Source organism: Capricornis sumatraensis, chromosome 1, assembly GCF_032405125.1.
Source record: "Capricornis sumatraensis isolate serow.1 chromosome 1, serow.2, whole genome shotgun sequence".
NCBI lineage: Eukaryota > Metazoa > Chordata > Mammalia > Artiodactyla > Bovidae > Capricornis > Capricornis sumatraensis.
Genome location: NC_091069.1, coordinates 175,239,237 through 175,258,801, shown reverse-complemented (window position 1 = coordinate 175,258,801; position 19,565 = coordinate 175,239,237). Strand labels below are relative to the sequence as shown.

Below are 19,565 nucleotides of genomic sequence, written 5' to 3'. Positions count from 1 at the left end.
TTGGAGAGGAAATAAAAGTTCTTCTGAAATTTCAAGATCAGTAAATACCATCCATCTGTTCCCTCAAGGCAAAGCAGAAGACATCACAATCTGTTTCAGAGTTTTTGAGACTTTTTTTTTCTTCTCTCAACTTCTTCATGTTAAACAATCAGAAAAATACTAATCCTAATCTCCTTTTCCATAATCCTCAGCGGCATTTCTCAAATGTCCTCCTTGGGCAGACAATGACTGATGCCATATTGTGCACGGATAACATTGGGACATAAATCCCATTGAAGCTGGGCTATTTGGATTGAGATGTTAATTCATGGGCTGTCTGGCAGATTGCAGATGAGATGCCAATCTGTAAAGCAATTAGTTGCAGGAAATAACTGTTCAGAGTGTATGTGTGAAATCTCTGATGCCACTGGTGCACTGTAGTTGGCTGACTAGAGGCGCTTATGATGTCTAAAAGCTGGCTGTAAGTTTGGGTACATGCATACACAGATTGCATGCCCAAATGCTTCACTCCTTTGGAAAATGGAGCTCATAATTTATATTTCTGAACTATGTAAGTCCTTCTGCCATGATTCAACACATCTTGCTTGGTTCAAGATTCACTTGAGGGTGTCAAAGAAACATTTTCTCAATGTGCATCACAAATCAACGCTTGTAGGGGGCAATCTGACTCCCTCTGGGCCTCTTCAGTCTTGCTGGAATATGTTTCTCTCTATTTTGAGCCAACTGAAAACATCAGTTATAGCTATAGTTGTGGGATCTCCATCTACCAGATTCTCCATTTAGAAATATGATAGGTTTTAATCTCTGCATCTTACATTAAATCATGCCATATCCTTGATATTCTTGTTCATTTTTATTTCCCAAATGTTGTTTATAAAGGCATTCCAGGACTTTAAATAGGAAATTTGATTTTAGGAAGACAAAAATGCATGGCAGTTTAATCAATGGCTTGGTTCAGGGGTGGGATTGATGCCAATGATTAAACTACAAGCATTTTTACCTTCCTAGAATCAAATCTCCCATGTTGAAGTCCTGGACTCAGTCCTAGAAGCAGAACTGAGACCATGTTGAAAGAACACAAAATCTTAAGTCAAAACACCTGGCTTTGTTTCTACCTGATAAAGCCACTTAACTCCCCTGAGCCACAGCTTTTTCATCTGTAAAGGTACGATATCTTTCCTTCCTGTATCAGGATTGATGTAGCATACTGTTAAAGGCAAAGCCTGATGATGGTGGTGATTTTTAGTTTTGAGACAAACCTAACTATGATTCTTCAATTATACCTCTCACAATGAGAAGAAAAAGAATTTAGGAATACCAACTTATATTCTAGTATTTGCAGAGTTTATTTGTATATTCTTATGACATATAGATACCTTAGCTGTTTTCTTATCATCAGTCTTTGTGCTCTGATCAATAACTCTTGTTGGTATAATTTTCCATAATTTCACCCTTTATCTTTCTGGTTCATAAAATTGGTTATTTATTCTCTGTGAGCATCCAAATGAGAGGAAGGTAGTAGAAGAAATTTTGTAACAAACATGAGAAATATTGGCCCCACTAATCTTGAGCTATTTGACTTTCGAAACATCATTTAATCTCCCCGAGGCTCAGTTTTCTTATCTGTAAAATGGTAAGTCACAAGGTATCGATGAAATGAAATAATTACTGTAAAAGTATTTTGTAAACTATAAGATGTAATTCTCTAAATGCACATTTTACATATCATTCATCTTGGACCATAGTTTACTAATAGGTTAGATGGTCTTTAAAGGTCACTTGGAGCCATAATATTCCATACTTCTTTCAAAATTCAGAGACTGTCCCTATAACCACAGGATAAAAGAGAAACATAGCCCTGCAGAAATGAGGGTTGGGAAGAGTATTGCTGCTTGGGGATTTGGGAGTTAGGTCACCAATTCAGCTCAGTCAGGCTGAGGGGGGACTGAACATAGAGATCTACTGTTTCGTTAGGCCAAGGAAGCTCAGATAACAGAGTTAGGAGAAGAGTGGATTTGGTTAACTGGATCCTGGATCCTGTGCCCATGTAGGTTGGGGAAGTTGCTTGGCTATGACCGTGTTCTCTAGGTCACACTGACAGGAAACCTATGAGGCTCCTGCTACTGCAGATGACTTATCACAAGGCACACTCATTACTGAAATCTAGCCACAGGAAAATCGTCAGCCTCTCAGGTGGTTAAATGGGAGCCTGTTATATTTCTAGTGTTTCTTAGTTTAAAAAATTCACATTTATGAGATTGTATGTGTTTATCTTTCATGGTTTTATAGACTCTGACTGTGTCTTCTTAATTATCTCCATTTTGAAACAAATGGATGATACTTGTCCCTGTGGCTGCCTATCTTTTGGTACTACTCCAACTCCTTTTAATTTTTATGTACAGTGAACAGAATTAAATGGTATTTTCTATATGAATATGAGGAGAAGGTAATATTTTCTCCTTTGTTTTAAATTCCTATCTTGATCATATGCAAATATTGGCCAGTGTTTAGTCCACAGGGATAATTTAAGTCAATGTCTTTAGTAGACAAATTAGTGCAATTTATTTTCCCATAGCTAAGAGCTCCAACATCCCACAAATCCATTTTGGCCTATTTTCTGCTAAATGCATTGCTCTGCAGGAATACATATGGGCATTCATTTAGTTTTATGCCCACTAAATAGGTTTTTCAAATCTCCCTCAATTATCTAATAAATGTAAGGTCATTCTTACTAGAGTAGCAATTTTCCTGGAAAACAACCAAAGCATTCTGTGGGGTCTGGAGAACAATCTGAACAATTTTTTTTTTAGAAGAAAGGGGGTATCTGGGTGGTCTAGGGCCCTGGACCATGGGAATCAGGGGAGTGGTTTCCCTTCAAGACTCAGCATTTCTCTGGAGATGCTGGGGCCATTTATCTTAGATACAAAGTCCTAAGTAATCCCTCAGAAAGCAAATCAGTTGCGTTAATCAGTTTCATTTGTTCTAAATACTTGAAAATTATTTTTAGTCAACATCTGTGATATCATTGCTCCTCAGAGCTCCAGTTTAATATAACTGTGGTCTAATTGCACATAGGTTATGAAGGCCCAATCTAAACCTTTAACCTCTGAGCTATAATGACAGAGACATAACACAGTGTTGTCCTCTCCCTTTCTGTCTCTATTAATGGCATTTCAATTAAGGTGTCCTTTTTTTTTTTTTTTTTGAGAGTACATTCCAAAGAGAAACTCTCAAGCTGGTGTCTAAATTTAGCCCACATGATCAATACTGACATCTAAATTAACTCCCTCTTTCCAAGTGTCAACAGCTTCCCAGTCAATATTTCCTGCTCCACCAACTTCCATCAAACCTCCAAAGCCTTCTCTGAAACTGGATTAGATGACTCCCTAAAGAAAGAGCCCACGTTGACAAGGAGAACAAGTCTGTTTAATGAAGCATAATGGCTTAACGGGACAGCAGTCCCTCGGCACCTGCAAGGGCTGATATCCTTTGCCAAGGCCTTCGTGATTTCCTAAAGGGTGACCTCAGCCATCCAGTACCATTTTGAACTACGATCCCCCATGTGTCATTCTTGCCATGGTGAAGAGAAGAAGGAGTTTTCTCTTTTCAGAATTTTCTCTTCTGGAATTTCAAATTCCAGAAGAACATTTTTTTGCTCTATAATTCATGGAATACTGAATGGGAATGTATGCAATTAATCGAGCCTGGATGATCCATACATAATCTACTTACCCACTTGACAAACTACCTATCATCCTTCAGCTCCCCATCCTGTACAGAATGTATACTTGGAAGGTTAAAAATTCATTTCATTTTCATTTTCACCGCAGTCAGTTCAGTTCAGTTCAGTTGCTCAGTCATGTCTGACTCTTTGAGACCCCATGAATCGCAGCACGCCAGGCCTCCCTGTCCATCACCAACTCCAGGAGTTCACCCAGACTCATGTCCATCAAGTCAGTGATGCCATCCAGCCATCTCATCCTCTGTTGTCCCCTTCTCCTCCTGCCCCCAATCCCTCCCAGCATCAGAGTCTTTTCCAATGAGTCAACTCTTCGCATGAGGTGGCCAAAGTACTGGAGTTTCAGCTTTAGCATCATTCCTTCCAAAGAAATCTCAGGGCTGATCTCCTTCAGAATGGACTGGTTGGATCTCCTTGCAGTCCAAGGGACTCTCAAGAGTCTTCTCCAACACCACAGTTCAAAAGCATCAATTCTTTGGTGCTCAGCTTTCTTCACAGTCCAACTCTCACATCCGTACATGACCACTGGAAAAACCATAGCCTTGACTAGACGGCCCTTTGTTGGCAAAGTAATGTCTCTGCTTTTGAATATGCTATCTAGGTTGGTCATAACTTTTCTTCCAAGGAGTAAGCGTCTTTTAATTTCATGGCTGCAGTCACCATCTACAGTGATTTTGGAGCCCCAAAAAATAAAGTCTGACACTTTTCCACTGTTTCCCCATCTATTTCCCATGAAGTGATGGGACCGGATGCCATGATCTTTGTTTTCTGAATGTTGAGCTTTAAGCCAACTTTTTCACTCTCCTCTTTCTCTTTCATCAAGAGGGTTTTTAGTTCCTCTTCACTTTCTGCCATAAGGGTGGTGTCATCTGCATATCTGAGGTGATTGATATTTCTCCCGGCAATCTTGATTCAAACTTGTGCTTCTTCCAGCCCAGCATTTCTCATGATGTACTCTGCATAGAAGTTAAATAAGCAGGGTGACAATATACAGCCTTGACGTACTCCTTTTCCTATTTGGAACCAGTCTGTTGTTCCATGTCCAGTTCTACCTGTTGCTTCCTGACCTGCATATAGGTTTCTCAAGAGGCAGGTGGTCTGGTGGTCAGGAGGTCATGTGGTCTGGTATTCTCATCTCTTTCAGAATTTTCCACAGTTTATTGTGATCCACACAGTCAAAGGCTTTGACATAGTCAATAAAGCAGAAATAGATGTTTTTCTGGAACTCTCTTGCTTTTTCCATGATCCAGTGGATGTTGGCAATTTGATCTTTGGTTCCTCTGCCTTTTCTAAAACCAGCTTGAACATCTGGAAATTCATTTCATTTCCATTTTCATCGTAGTCAAGAAAAACATAATTAGAGAGTTGGCTCTACTATGAATTCTGTAACAAAAATAAATAAAAAACAAAGAATGCAAACAAAATTATACAATGTTGTTGTCGTTCTGTCACTAAGTCACGTCCACCTCTTTGCGTACCATGCACTGCAGCACCCCAGGCTTCCCTGTCTTTCACTCTCTCCCAGAGTTGGCTCAAATTCATGTCCATTGAGTTGGTGATTCTATCTAACCATCTTATCCTCTGTCACCCGCTTCTACTCTTGCTTTCAATCTTTCCCAGCAACAAGCTCTTTTCCAGTTAGTTGGCTTGATTCAGGTGGCCAAAATATTGGAGCTACAGCTTCAGCATCAGTCCTTCCAATGAATATTCAGGGTTGATTTCCTTTAAGGTTGACTGGTTTGATCTCCATGAAGTCCAAGGGACTCTCTAGAGTCTATTCTAGCACCACAATTCGAAAGCATCAATTGTTCAACACTCAGCCTTCTTTATGGTCCAACTTTCACATCCATTCATGACTACTTAAAAACCATAGCTTTGACTATATGGACCTTTGCTGGCAAAGTGATGTGTCTGCTTTTTAATATGCTGCCTAGGTTTTTCATAACTTTCTTTCCAAGGAGCAAGAGTCTTAATTTCATGGCCACAGTTACCATCCACAGTGATTTTGGAGCCCAAGGAAAGAAAATCTGTCATTATTTCCATTTTTTTCCCTGCTATCTGCCATGAAGTGATGGGACCAGATGTCATGATCTTAGTTTTTTGAATGCTGAATTTTAAGCCAGGTTTTTCACTCTCTTTTTTCACCTTCTTCAAGAGGCTCTTTAGTTTCTCTTCATTTCCTGCCATTAGAGTGGTATCATCTGCATATCTGAAGTTGTTGATATTTCTCTCAGCAATCTTGATTCCAGCTTGTGATTCATCCAGCCCAGCATTTCACATGATGTACTCTGCATATAAGTTAAATAAGCAAGGTGATGATATATGGCCTTGTACTCCTTTCCCAATTTTGAACCAGTCTGTTGTTCCATGTCTGGTTCTAACTGTTGCTTCTTAACTTGCATGCAGGCTTTTCAGGAGACAGGTAAGGTGGTCTGGTACTTCCATCTCAAAAATTCAATTAGGAATAATTTTCCTGTTATCCAGTTTATTGAGATGACCATGAACAAAGAGCAGAGGAGAACTCCCAGGTCTGGATTTCGGAGGCCTGGGCTCGGGTTTCAGCTAAGCAGCCATGAGGCCCTGGGAACACTCATCTTATAGTACCTCAGTTCCTCATTTGTAAAGTAAACATACACCACTGTCTCTCATGGACTTTTTCTTCTAAACTGAGATCACAAATGAGAAAGTACTTCTCATAAGAAAGAAATTACTATCATTGCTGCCAGGAGATTCAGAATTTGAATACTCATCCCTACTCTGAGCCTGCTAGGATTTCTACCATATCACCACAAGTAACATGTCTCTCCAGACAATTAGGTGCAACCCCAGGATAATTAAACTGAAAAAAACCTGGATGGCAGCGCTGTGGCCTGGCTTTGCTTAGGGCTCAGTGACGTCACCGGTGCTCAAGATGAATCTTTAGCACAGAATGTGAGGACTCAGCACTGATTGGAAAGGAAGGGGAGCAGAGAAAGTAATTTTGCACATTATAATAAATAATATATAATAACTATATAAGCATAGGCATTAACAAGGACTACCTTGAATAAAAGGGACCAAGAAAAAATTATAAAATGTATTTTTGTTCCCTGTGCTAAATTGATAGACTTAAATCTAAAAGTGCTAGCAGTTACTGAACATGATATTTTGGGCAGGGCTCTGCCTAGAGGAAGCAGGGGAAATGGGTTGATTGGGAGAGTCTGGAGCAGAAGAAGCAAACACTGAAGTGCTGTGGGGTCTACCCTGCCAGGAAGTCCTCCTGGACATGTGGAAGGTGATGGCGAGTTCTTTCTTCAGTGTGACCTTTGTCTGGTGACCTTGCTAAGCTTCAGTGACTTCCTCTGAAAGGAGAGTAATGTTTGCTTCAGAGAATGGTTGTGAGGATTGATCAAGAGATAGGTATAAAAGGTCTATGACACTCAATAAGTGGAACTATAATTATATTTGGATTTCTTCAGTCCCACTTTGCCTAAATAGGAAGTCATCAATCATTATGCTGAAAATTCCCATTTAGTCTGTTTATAATATAAATATGTAGTATATTTAAAATGTATCATTGGTCATTGTGTGTATGTTCCTCTAAATCCCTAGGAATGGTACAGGAATATCCTTTAGGACAATAGATAGTATCATGTCTCATACAGGTAAGAACTCTTTAAAGTTGGCTTTAATGTGGCGAGAACATTTTATAAAAACCACGAATACACTGAAAAGAATAATGGGAAGTGAATGATGGCTACCACTTATTATCAAGAATATGTCAGGTCCTTACTAGACATATAGGTGCCCCCAAATTAATCAGTCTGGCTCTAAAGCCTGAATATGTCTATTGATAAAGGCTTTGCCTTTCCCATGAACTCTATGCAGGATTGAGGACAGAAAGGAAGAGAATGGATTCAGTGACTGAGGACAACTTGGAAAAGCCCTAAGAAGATGTTCTCCTTAGACTGTTATATGCCAGAGAAATAATGCATTTGTAAGTCTGAGCCACTGGACCATTAGATCTGTTTGTTAGAGTCAATAGACAGCAGACTAGCTTTCAGAAGCTAATACAACCATTCCTTAACTTACCTATTCCTAAGTTCTGATCACACCTGAGGCTCTGTATGCCTTACCCCATACCAGGAGCAGGCCCAGACCAGACTCAGCCACTGGAAAGCCCAGGCTGAAGGTGGAGGGCCAGGCTCACCTGTTTGACCTCGGCCTGGAGGTGCCGCAGCTGGAGGCACTGCTCAAGTCGCTTGTGGGTCTGCTCTGCGTTGAGCTCCAACTCATGCTGTTTCTCATGGAGAAACTCTAATAGCTCTTGTACCTGGGCTGCCAGATCAATGTCTTTTTCACAGATTAACTCAATCCCTGATTAAAACAAAATGTAAACAATTAAAAACCAGGTAGTATGGTAAAGACTACATTTCCTTCAACATGCATATGAAAGCTGGAATTTGGAAAGACGACACCAGTACCCTCCCAACCTCTGCATATCACTCTGTGAAAAGGGATAAATCACCATAACGGGCCTTTGAGATGCTCAAAGCACACCATCTCTATTGGATTAACTGATCCTTTGCCGGGGAACAACTCTTTAACAGATGATCAGCTCCTTACTAACTGGAGTCAAAGAGGTGGTTTACTGGAGTCCATCCCCAGACAAGACCGCATACAGCAGTCCTTACTGGGTGGTTTGCCAACACCCAGAATATTCACAACCAAGCCTTTGGATTACATTGGGAAATACAAAACAAAGCCCAAAAGACGCTGTCTCAGGAACTTCTGCCAAAGGCACACTCTCTTTCAGCTGGTCAGATGCAATTCATGATTAGAAGCTAAATGCATTCTGAAGAGAATAGTTGGCCACCAGTGGTAATTTTATTACTCAACTACTTAGGTTCCCTAAAAAAGCACTCTTAGAAATACCTGCTAGCTCTATTGTTTATCAAAAAAAGGCAAACACGCCTGATAACCATACCCCAGCAATATCACAGGGGTACTGAATACTTGGCCTTCTCAGGTGGTTCAGCAGTAAAGAATCCACTTGCCAATACAAGAGACATGGGTTCAATCCCTGGGTGGGGAAGATCCCCTGGAGAAGGAAATGGCAATCCACTCCAGTATTCTTGCCTGGAGAATCCCATGGCAAGAGGAGCCTGGTGGGCTAGAGTCCATGGGGTCATAAAGAGTCAGACATGACTGAAGCAACTTAGCACACACTGAGTACTTATCCATTTAGAAAAATCATCACACTAAAACTGTGCCCACAGGAGAGTTTGCTCATCCTTCTACTGATTCAAAGCATTAGTAAGCCCCACCAGTCACCAACAAGGGCACCCAAAGTTTATTAATAAACTGCCAACCACCTGACTTTGATGGGAGACGAATCAACACCCATCAGGCAGAAGCTGTGGCTCCACTCCTTGGGTAAAACCCTGGACTCCCTGCCTTATTTTTTTGGAGTACCTCTCCCAGCACACAGGCATGCGCACGCACACACACACTTCCTCTCTTCTCCAAACCAGAGCTCCTATTCACACATTATCACCAATAGGCCTAAAGTAGCCTTTCTCCAACAGATTTCTGCTTCAGCAAGGGTCACTAAAGAACTCTAAGATGGAGCAAAGGCACTGCCTAGTTATCAAGGTCCTTCTGTCCTCTAGTGACTTGACTGTGATTCCTTACTTGCTGTGATAGAGCACACGGAATGTGTGAAGCCTGTCCCAAATCAGAATCCTGATCTTGGCAAGTTACCTAAGCTTTCAGAAACTTCACTTTCTTTACATGTACAATGGGATTTTACATACCCACCTATCTCAGGAGCTGGTTGGGAGGATTCAGTGAAATAATATATAATATATATATAAGTATCTAATATATGATGACAATAAACATGCTTTGCTCCTCAGTCCCACAGCTTTCCTGGTTCCTGACTCAAACTTTCAACTTTCTATCTTCAGACAGTCATGTCTTCTTGGCTCCTATCTCCAACTTCATGCAAGTTGTATTATTTCTTGATTCTTACTGTCCAGCTGTTTCTGATTCAGCCCTGCTCAGATCCTTGGCTTTGGGAAAATCCTAACTCTGGATTGCTTGCCTCCTTCTGATCCCTGACTCCACCTGGCTCCTCAGATTCTTAATTTTGTCCAGATCCTTTCCCTGAGCCCATATCCTGGAATCTATGACCTGGTGCAGTTGTGGTCCTGATACTGACAAACAGAATCCCAACTAACCATGAGGTTCAGGGTGCCAAAGTATAGTTACTTCCATGGAGATCACACTCAGAGGAGCCCCAAAATCTCAGTGTAGGGCCACATTAAAAAAAATTGCCCTTTTGAGACTCCCCCCTCACTCTGACTGACACCATCAGAAATTCATCACTGCCACCACCAACACAGTGGCCTGATGCAGTGGGAGTGTATAAGGAAAATCTATACGTGTGAAGGGAAATTCATTTCTAGAGCCAAAAATAGTGTTTTATATAAGACAATATGGGAGAGTGGGAGATTTTTTTCTGGTGTTACATGTAGTAACTTCAGTATCTTTCCATGTTTATTTTTTCTGTTGGTTTCATAATTCTAAGTCCCAGGTCCGGAAAATCTGTATCTGTGGGAGACAGAGAAGGGAATGGCTTGTTCTTTTGGCAGTCAACTCCCTCCACTTACTATTTTCAATTACCAAGAGGATGTGGTAGAGCATTACTTTGACTGAAATAAAACAAAAAGATAAAGAAAAATTTCTACCTTTGCATTGCTAGGCATCATGGGATGACCCTTGACCTCCACGTTTACTTCCTAAAAATGTAATATAAGATCCACCTGCAGAAGTAGATCCTTGCTTCCAGCCACAATGCAGATTTTTTTTCCATTTCGTTTTCATTCTGCATGCATCTCTAGTGTTTAGTATGCTGGGCTTGGGCTACGTGTCTTTCTATGGGAAGCTCATGGCTCACACCTGCCACATCACATGCAAATGGGCTATCTAAGCTTGGTACCTCATCAAAGGGGCCAGCCACCTGCTTAGAACACCATCCAGAACCTGCCTGCCCTGAGACTCCAGTCCTTCATTTTCATTAATTTCACTTGATTTTTTTAAATGAGATGAACAGGAAATAAAATGGGTGAAGAAAATGCCTATTGCATTTCTACACTCAACAACTCATCACGTGAATGACGTGAATGGAAAGAACATGCAGAGTTACTCCAGCAATACCTAGAAGAACAGAAACTCATGCCTCTTTCCTGGTGCCCACAAACACACTGACATGAGTCCCAGCTAATACCCATCAACTGGTAAGCAGCATCAATCAATAGCAAATAGTATTTTTGTGTATTGACATTACTGCTTTCAATCTAGTCTGAGGCCTAACTGTCTTCCTTAGGGGCTCTCCAGAGATGCAATAAGATGTGTTTGTCTTTTCCATCAAGTAATGAAATATAGTCATACTGAAATAGTTTGCCAGCCTCTCTAGAGAAAGCTGTATTGAAATTTCTTTCTGATGTACCTCCACAATGTCCTGCAAATATCCTTGTGTCAGAACACTTCCACTGAGGTCAGTTCCTTACTAACTTGTCTGTGTCCTCACAGTACTGTAGGTTCCCTGGGGCCAGGACCATTTCTATTTCATGCATCTCAGCTTCTTCAGGACCTAGCACAGTGCTTGACACGTAACACTTCCAAAATAACTGTTTAGTGAACACAGGGGCCTCTTTAAGGAAGAACATGGGTGATCTGAGAGCTCTGGGGACAGAATTAGGTTGGAATGCAGGCTCTGCAACCCATTAACAGTGAGTCTCTGGGTTCCAAATCCCCTCTGAGCCCGCATAAGACGGGAATCTGAACACTGAATCCTCAGGATTGTTATGAGGACTAAGAGAGATAAGGAGGATACAGGGCCTGGCATTTAGTAGGCTCAAAAAACACCCATGTCCCCACTTTTTCCTTTCCCTTGGGGGAAATTATATTCTGTGTTGATTACTGATGGGACTATTGAATGACTTATATAAAATGTAAATAGAAAATCTTACCATCAGATGTTTATGACCTTGTTCAAAGTATATCATTAGAAATGATGATTTGGATGCTACTAGACTAGTGCTCTCAACCTTGGCTCACATAAGACTCATCTGGAGAACTTCAGAAGTCACCATGTCCTGGCCACCGCCCAGAACAACAACATCAAAAATCTCTATGGGTAGGAACCAGGCAACAGGAATTCCCACCTTAAGGTTCCCAGGGTGATTCCAACATGCAATGAAGAATGGGATGCACTGGATAAGATGGAACAATGGTCAGCGATCCAGGAACAGAGACATTCCTTAGGCTACACTCAGTTACCAGAACGTTCAGCATAGCAATTACTTAGGGCTCAAGGCCACAGTTGGTAATAAAATGTTGTTTTGTTTTCCTTTGCTGCCACTTTAATTTCCTCATGGAGAGAGGTGGCTGTGGTCTAGGGTAGAGTTAGGTATTTCTGGCTACGCTGCCCATACTTGTAACATGTTTTTCAACTGTTTGTATGTTCTTTAAATATCTGTGTCTGCCTCAGATAGAGAACATTTTCTTTTCTCTTTTCTCCTCCCCCAACTCCTCTTTCTGTGTCACTACCTCAATTAACACCCAGTTCAGAAATTACAAAGTCCTTTAATCAGGTTTTTAGATTAGTATTTTCAACCTTGGCTATATATTAGAATCACCTGGGAAGTTAAAAAAAATCTGGGCCCACTCCAGACCAATTAAATAAGAATCCCTGAGGAGTGGGATCCAGACACTGGTATTTTTAAGAAGCTCTCCAGGTGATTCCAAAATATGTAGTCAGGCTGAGAACCATTGTTTTACATCAGCTTCTCTTCGCTTCCTCTCAGAGCCACATTCCTTCACCCCAGAGTAGCTTACATTTAGGAAGAACACAGGCCTTTTCTTTCCTTTTACAACATAAGTACAATTATTTGCGGTCCATTATTTTTATGTATATCGGTTTCTCCCAGACTGATGTTCACTTGATTAATTCAGCAAATGTCAATATAGAGAATTTGCTATGAGTGAGACATAACCACTCTGCTGGATGCTGGAAATGTAAAGAGAAGGAAGGAAATGACCCGCCCTCATGCTGCTGGAGAAGCTGCAGGAACACAAATAACCCCAATAGAATTCAGTGTGAGCTACCGTATCAGTACAATGTACAATAGTTATCAAGCTTTACTGAACTCATACCAGGCTCATGTTTCACCCCACTGCATGCTCACAGTGACTTCATATGGTTAGGATTCCTATAATTGCTGTTTTTTAGAGGAAGGTGAGGCTTGGAGAGATTGGGTAACGTGCTCAGGGAACCCATGCAGTGGGAGATATGATGCAGATTCCAACCCAGAAGTCTTTGTCTCTCCTGGCTGTACGATTAACCCCTATGTTCAAAGAGAAGAGTGATCCTCACAACTTACTTTAAGAATTAATTTAAGTGCTGGGACTGGGTTCTTCCCAAGCACAGTAAATTTTAAGCACCATTGCCACACACTCCAAAGAGTTTTCACTTAAAGACCTTGCATAAAGAGAGAACTTGATGCTTTGATTAAACCATGAAAGGAACATATGCACAAGATATACAGCTCTTGTTTTATTTCTAAGGTCACATGTAACAGCTGCATGGTCAGATAACATTAGGGAGACGAGCTGGGGCATAACCAGTGGGGGCAGTGAGGCTAAATCATGGCAAGTGAGAACTGAAGGGAAGTTTAAGAATGAAGGCCCACCTTCCACACTAGACGGAAGAAGAAACTAAGGTCAAAGTCAGACTGCTTGCTGGTGGTGCAGCTGGACCTTGAATTCCGCCAGCGTGTTTGACCCAGCAAGGCTCTTTCCAGAAAAGCCTGCCACTTCCTAAGTTGAGGCCCAATAGATAACCCTAAATAACGTGCAGGTAAAGAAAATGTTCCTATTTTGCCAACTACTTTTAAGGCTAATGTTGATTTAAGCAGAAGCTTTTGCTTTGGTTATGGCTCTTAGCAAATCAGGTGGATTTAGTAGAACCTGGCTGAATGTTACAAAGTTCACACCTAAAAGTAAGTGTAAGGAAATTCCCTACTTCCATTTATTCCTATAAAAACCAAAGCATAAGCCCTTGATTAATTCAGCTTGGAAGGCTACATAGCAACCAAATTCTTCATTTTTCCAATTGTTCTTTTTCTGAGACAGCAGGTTTTTTTTTACCTCTAGTTCAAATATAATTCATTAGACATACAAGGCAAATGCCCAACCCATTTGTTCCCTGAGTCCTGTGTCTCTGAAGTTCTGCCTTCTTCAGCCACCCAGGTTCTTGGCAAGGCCTACTCTGAGTCCACCTTCACCTTCCACTCCCAGTCCCAGCTCCGGTGTTATGCTGCCCTCCCTCCAAGCCAGAGATGAGACAGACACCTCCTCTGCAGGACAGGCACATGGTAGCAGAGGAAGCTTCCCTGAGAGCCCTGGAACCGCTCCCCTGGAGGTCTCGTGGGCTATGCCAGACTGAACAGCTAGCCGAGGAGGAGCAGGAACAGCCGTCCCAGCAGAGAGGGCTGAAGGGGCCAACCAAGGCTCTTTTGACAAAGTTCATTTCTAGAACAGGACATGTGGGGGTGGGCAGCCCATCTGCCTGGGGTGTTTTCACCCACTCAGCCCTCATGGTTAAGGGGACCGCCAAGCACAGTCAGTCTACAGGGACTACTAGCTCCTGGCAGTCCTTCTGTTACCAAGGATAGCTGGCTGTTGGACAGAGGTGCACTTGCCCAGGATCATACCAGCACCTTGCTCCTAAGTGCCGCAAGTCTAAGGCAGATGAGGCTCTCCACCTGCGAGACACATCAGTACTGAGGGATGAAGGGATAAGCGCACCTGCAGAGTTTCTCTGCACAGCCTCCTTCCTAGGTACTGTGTCTGCATTCTCGCATGTTTCCCTATCTTAGCTGGATAGCCGGCTATCTTGAAGATCATGAGGACAAGCTATAGGGTGAAACCTTGAGTCCAGACAAGGTTCTCCATCAGTTTTCCCCTTCCGTAACAAGGCCTTGAAAAGGTACAGCTGTGGCCAAGAATACTGCTTCTCAAACTTTAACGTGCACATAATTTACCTGAAGATAAAATGAGGTTCAGATTCCTAAGTCTGGGATTCTGTTTTCCCAATCAGCTCTTGAGCAATGCTGGTGCTGCTGGCTCAGGGCCCACACTTAGAGCAGGTCCTAGATCAGCAGTCCTAGATCAGCACATCAGAATCACTTGGAGGGCTTACTGTTGGGCCTCATGCCTGAGAGATTATGACTTGGCAGGTTCTGGGGATGGGCACCTGAATTTGCATTTCTAACAAGAACTCAGGTAATGCTGATACTGCTGATCTGGGGACCACAATTGGAAGTTGCTGTTCTAAGGTACACCAGAGATATCGGCTGCTGTGATTCAATCTTCATGATAAAAAGCAGTGATTCTCAGTCCTGGCCGCAAGGTGGCATCATCTGAGAAGGTTTTGCCAAGGCCCAAGTCCCATTCAGAGTTGCTAAATCAGAGTATCTGGGTATTGTCATTTTTAAAATAATCACCAGATATGCCACAAAGTGAATAAGGGCTCCTCCTGGAGCTGTGTGGAGCATGATCTGCACCCTGAAAACAGTGTCTCACAGACAGCTGCAGCCTGTTCACAACACAAATGAACATTCAAGGAAAGATAATGCTGATCAAAGTAAATAGAATTTAGTAGATATCTCTCCTCCTGTTAGGAGTGAAGTTCCTTTGAATGGTGGTATGTCCTCTTTCAGATCATTAAAAGAAGCACAGTACCCTAAAGTCAAGTTTGATTGCTAAGGTCTGTCTGACAAATCTCATGATTCTAAATCAACAGAGACATGGACCAACCATGTTTCAGAGAGTTGATGGCCTGAGCTCCTGCCTGCCTCTTCCTGGAGGACCTGGGGTGGTGGGGGTGAGGAAACCTGGGCTCTGGCAGTCTACTAGTTTTAGGCCCAGACCAATAACTTCTTCCTTCTGGACTAGGGAACCACTATGGCTCTCTCCAGCTCTGAGTTCAAAGGCTCTTCTGGAAAGTGGCAGCTGAAACTTAGAGTCTATGCATTTGTTGGATAAACAACAAATAAATTCTAAATAGAAAAAGAAGTCTAGTCTGAGTAATAGCCATGTGTATTTTGAGAAGTTATAAAATTATATGACCTTGCCATAAATTTTGTCAGTACTTCTTACACTCACACACAGACTAGTGATAAGAAAAATGAGGACTCTGGGAGGGCTTCCCTGGTGGCTCAGTTGGTAAAGAATCTGCCTGCAATGCGGGAGACCTGGGTTTGATCCCCGGGTTGGGAAGATCCCTGGAGAAGGGCACAACAACCTACTCTAGTATTCTTGCCTGGAGAACTCCGTGGACAGAGGAGCCTGGTGGGCTACAGTCCATGGGATTGCAAAGAGCTGGACACGACTGAGTGAGTAACACTGAGAGGCATGGACTGGAGATAAGGAGTCAGCCCTGAGGGTGGATAGGCTAGGAGAGTATGCGCAGGGGGTAGGGGTGGAACAGCAATATCTACACATCTGAATACAAGTCACAAGGATGGCTAATGGCATTTGGAGCCCACCTGGTTTATTTCTCTAGAGCACCATGTTTGTGAATCTGTGCTAATTTCCATCATTGGTTTTTCCCCTCTCTCCCCACAGCACCACGGAGAAGGCAATGGCAACCCACTCCAGTACTCTTGCCTGGAAAATCCCATGGATGGAGGAGCCTGGTAGGCTGCAGTCCATGGGGTAGTGAAGAGTCGGACATGACTGAGCGACTTCCCTTTCACTTTTCACTTTCATGCACTGGGGAAGGAAATGGGAACCCACTCCAGTGTTCTTGCCTAGAAAATCCCAGGTATGGGAGTGCCTGGTGGGCTGCTGTCTATGGGGTCGCACAGAGTCGGACACAACTGAAGCGACTTGGCAGCAGCAGCAGCCGCAGCACCAGAAGAACCTGGTCCTATTCCTGTCTTTATGATAGCTAACTGGGCAACCTCAGACAAACAATTTCAGCTCTCATGCTTCAGTTTCTTTCTTATTTTTTAATGGTACAAAACTCTCTGTTTTTTGTACCTGTGGGAAGAGAATGAATGAGTGGAGTGGAAATGCCCCTTGGAGTTAAGCTGATTGGTGTTCTTGTTTTCATCATCTCCCTGCTGGACGCATAAGCACAGGACAGGTCTCCTACCTGAGGCCTGGACCTCCATGATGTACTGGTGCAGATCCTGGCCCTGCTGGATGACCTCAAAGGTCATGTTGTTCATGGCTAGCTTCCGCTCTGTGTGGCGCTGCAGCCGCTGTTCTGCCAGTGTTAGATCCTCCGTGTTGAAGTCATTCATCTGCCGAAGCAAATCCTCATTCCAAGCGTCGAGCTCTGCTGTCACCTGTAAGGGAACCACCGTCAGTGCAGGCTCACTGGTTCACAAGAGACAGCTATGTAGAAGCTCACTGATTCTGAGCCTTACTAACTCATCTAAGTCAGATCTGACTCTGCTTTGCATCTCTTTCCTGACCCCTAGACTACGTTTAAGCAATGATGCCAGGCACCCATGTATGCGTGACTTTACTAGGGTTCTCCCTGTGTTTCAACGTCTACAACAGCTACTTCGCTGTGCACCTGGAACCAGCTATGGTCCAGTGTAAAATTAAAATGTTAAAAAAATTGTTCTCCCTGTGTTCTAGTGTCTACAGCAGCAGCAAATACTTGAACGATGGATTATGGTTTAAAAAGGTTTTGCATACTCCATCTCACTCCAACTGCAATAACCTGAGACATAGGCAGGGTGGAGATCTCTAGGTCCATCTCACAGAGAAAGCAGCTGGTACTCACTCACACAGATGGAATGGTTTGCCCAGAGTTTACCCTACTCATGAGGGACACGACTGGAGGACATAACTCAGTTTCTCTCCTTCCTGCAAACACTTAGTCCACCATACCGTAACTGTTCTAAAGATCTCACATTGGAGAAGGCATCAAAAATTAAGTACTGAGTCTAACTTCAAGGAACAAACAGAAGGCTGGAGAAGCCCAGGGAATGACCGAAGGTCACATAATTGTTTAGAGCTGGAGTACACCAAACCCCGGGATCCTGATCTGGTCCCTGTGTTCTGGGTACAGGATTCTATCACTCACAAAGGGTGATGCCTGGTAATAGTGACTAAACAAGGTGTAAATATATAGCTTACCACTAGAAATCCAAGAAGAGTACACTCTGTTGAAAGGCACACATGATTCTGATGAAGACTGAAGCATGGAATGAAGGGAAACTGCCCTAATATGGATTTTCTAATCGGTCATTGCTCTACAGTTTCAGTCATGTGATGTGCCCTCATTTACTCTCAAATAAGTGCCTGCACATGGAGACTGAATCCTACACTTCCTTAGGATCACTGCAATCAAACACGCAAGAACAACTCAGAAGTACTTAACTGGATAATAATTCCACATGATATATAAACCAAACAAAACCTTTTCTGAAATGGCCTTCAGATGTGTTATCTCATGAAGTCCCTGGGAAGGCAATGGCACAGGTAGTGTCACTCTCTTTTCTGGGAAGAGGCGATGGAAGCCTCCCCCCAGATCACACGGTGCAGTTTGGTCCAGGCACCCTAAGCACACAGCCCAGAGACCAGCTTAGTGATTTTCATCATGCTGAGAGTCATCTCGGCTGACATGTGGCAAAACCTTCCCAGTTACCAAACACTGCTATCCAGGAACATCAGGAGACAAAGAGAAGGAAAGACCAGTCTGATGCAGCCTGTTCACAATGGGAGATGGTGCTGTACCATGCTGTGCCAGGGCCACACAGACCCAGATGGGAAAGGCAAGCAGTCTCTCATGAGAGGCACAGGATCCTCATTCTCTGTCTAACAGTAAGACTTTCCTCCAGTGAAAGTGCCATTACTCTCTTCGAAGCAGAAATAGGGCAACTAAAACTATTACCTTCACAAGTCAGACAGAGAAAGACAAATATCACATGATATTACTTATATGTGGAATCGTAAAAAGAAAGGTACAAATGAATTTATCTACAAAACAGAAATAGAGCTACAGATGTAGAAAACAAACTCACAGTTACCAGGGGATATGTGGGGGGCAGAATACATTGGAAGACTGAGATTGGCACATACACACTACTCTGTATAAAATAGATAACTAATAAGACCATACTGTATAGCAAAGAGACCTCTACTCAATACTTTGTAATGGCCCACATGGGAAACAAATCTAAAAAAGAATGGATATTTGTATAACTGATTCACTTTGCTGTACATCTGAGCTAATACAACATTGCAAATCAACTATAGTACAATAAATATTTTTTTAAAAAAACCCTTCACTGTTACGGCTTCTGCCCCTACCTCTTTGCAGGTCAACTAAGGGATCCACTGAGTTCAGCCCAAAACCTGGTATTGATTTATTGTGGGGAGTTCTTGGTGATTTGGGAATCAGCAGGCTGGCAGGCACACAGGTTTTTGTTATATCCTATCTTTGAAAAGCACTTCATTCTCTAACTAGAGAAGGAAGTTAAAATGAGAAAAACGAGAGAGAGAACTTATAATTGTGGGCTTCCTTGATGGCTCAGTTGGTAAAGAATTCTGCCTGCAATGCAGGAGACCCATGTTCAATCCCTGGGTGGGGACGATCCCCTGGAGAAGGAAATGGCAACCCACTCCAGTATTCTTGCCTGGAGAATCCCATGGACAGAGGAGCCTGGTAGGCTACAGTCCGTGGGGTTGCAAAGAGTCAGACACGACTTAGCAACTAAACCACCACCAACTTATAATTTATAAGAGATAATTTGTA

The 19,565-nt window shown here is 42.6% G+C and overlaps 1 protein-coding gene across 6 annotated transcripts in view; it reads right to left on the bottom strand.

Annotated features, from left to right (window-relative positions):
• Nucleotides 1-19,565, bottom strand: part of KALRN (kalirin RhoGEF kinase) — a 694,704-nt gene that overhangs the window by 278,400 nt on the left and 396,739 nt on the right. For all 6 annotated transcript variants that reach the window (XM_068966221.1, XM_068966363.1, XM_068966508.1 and 3 more), the window contains exons 14-15: nucleotides 16,947-17,142; nucleotides 7,929-8,095 (exon numbers count right to left, since the gene is read on the bottom strand). In XM_068966221.1, the coding sequence (XP_068822322.1) occupies nucleotides 7,929-8,095; nucleotides 16,947-17,142 (363 nt within the window). The remainder of the gene's footprint in view (nucleotides 1-7,928; nucleotides 8,096-16,946; nucleotides 17,143-19,565) is intronic.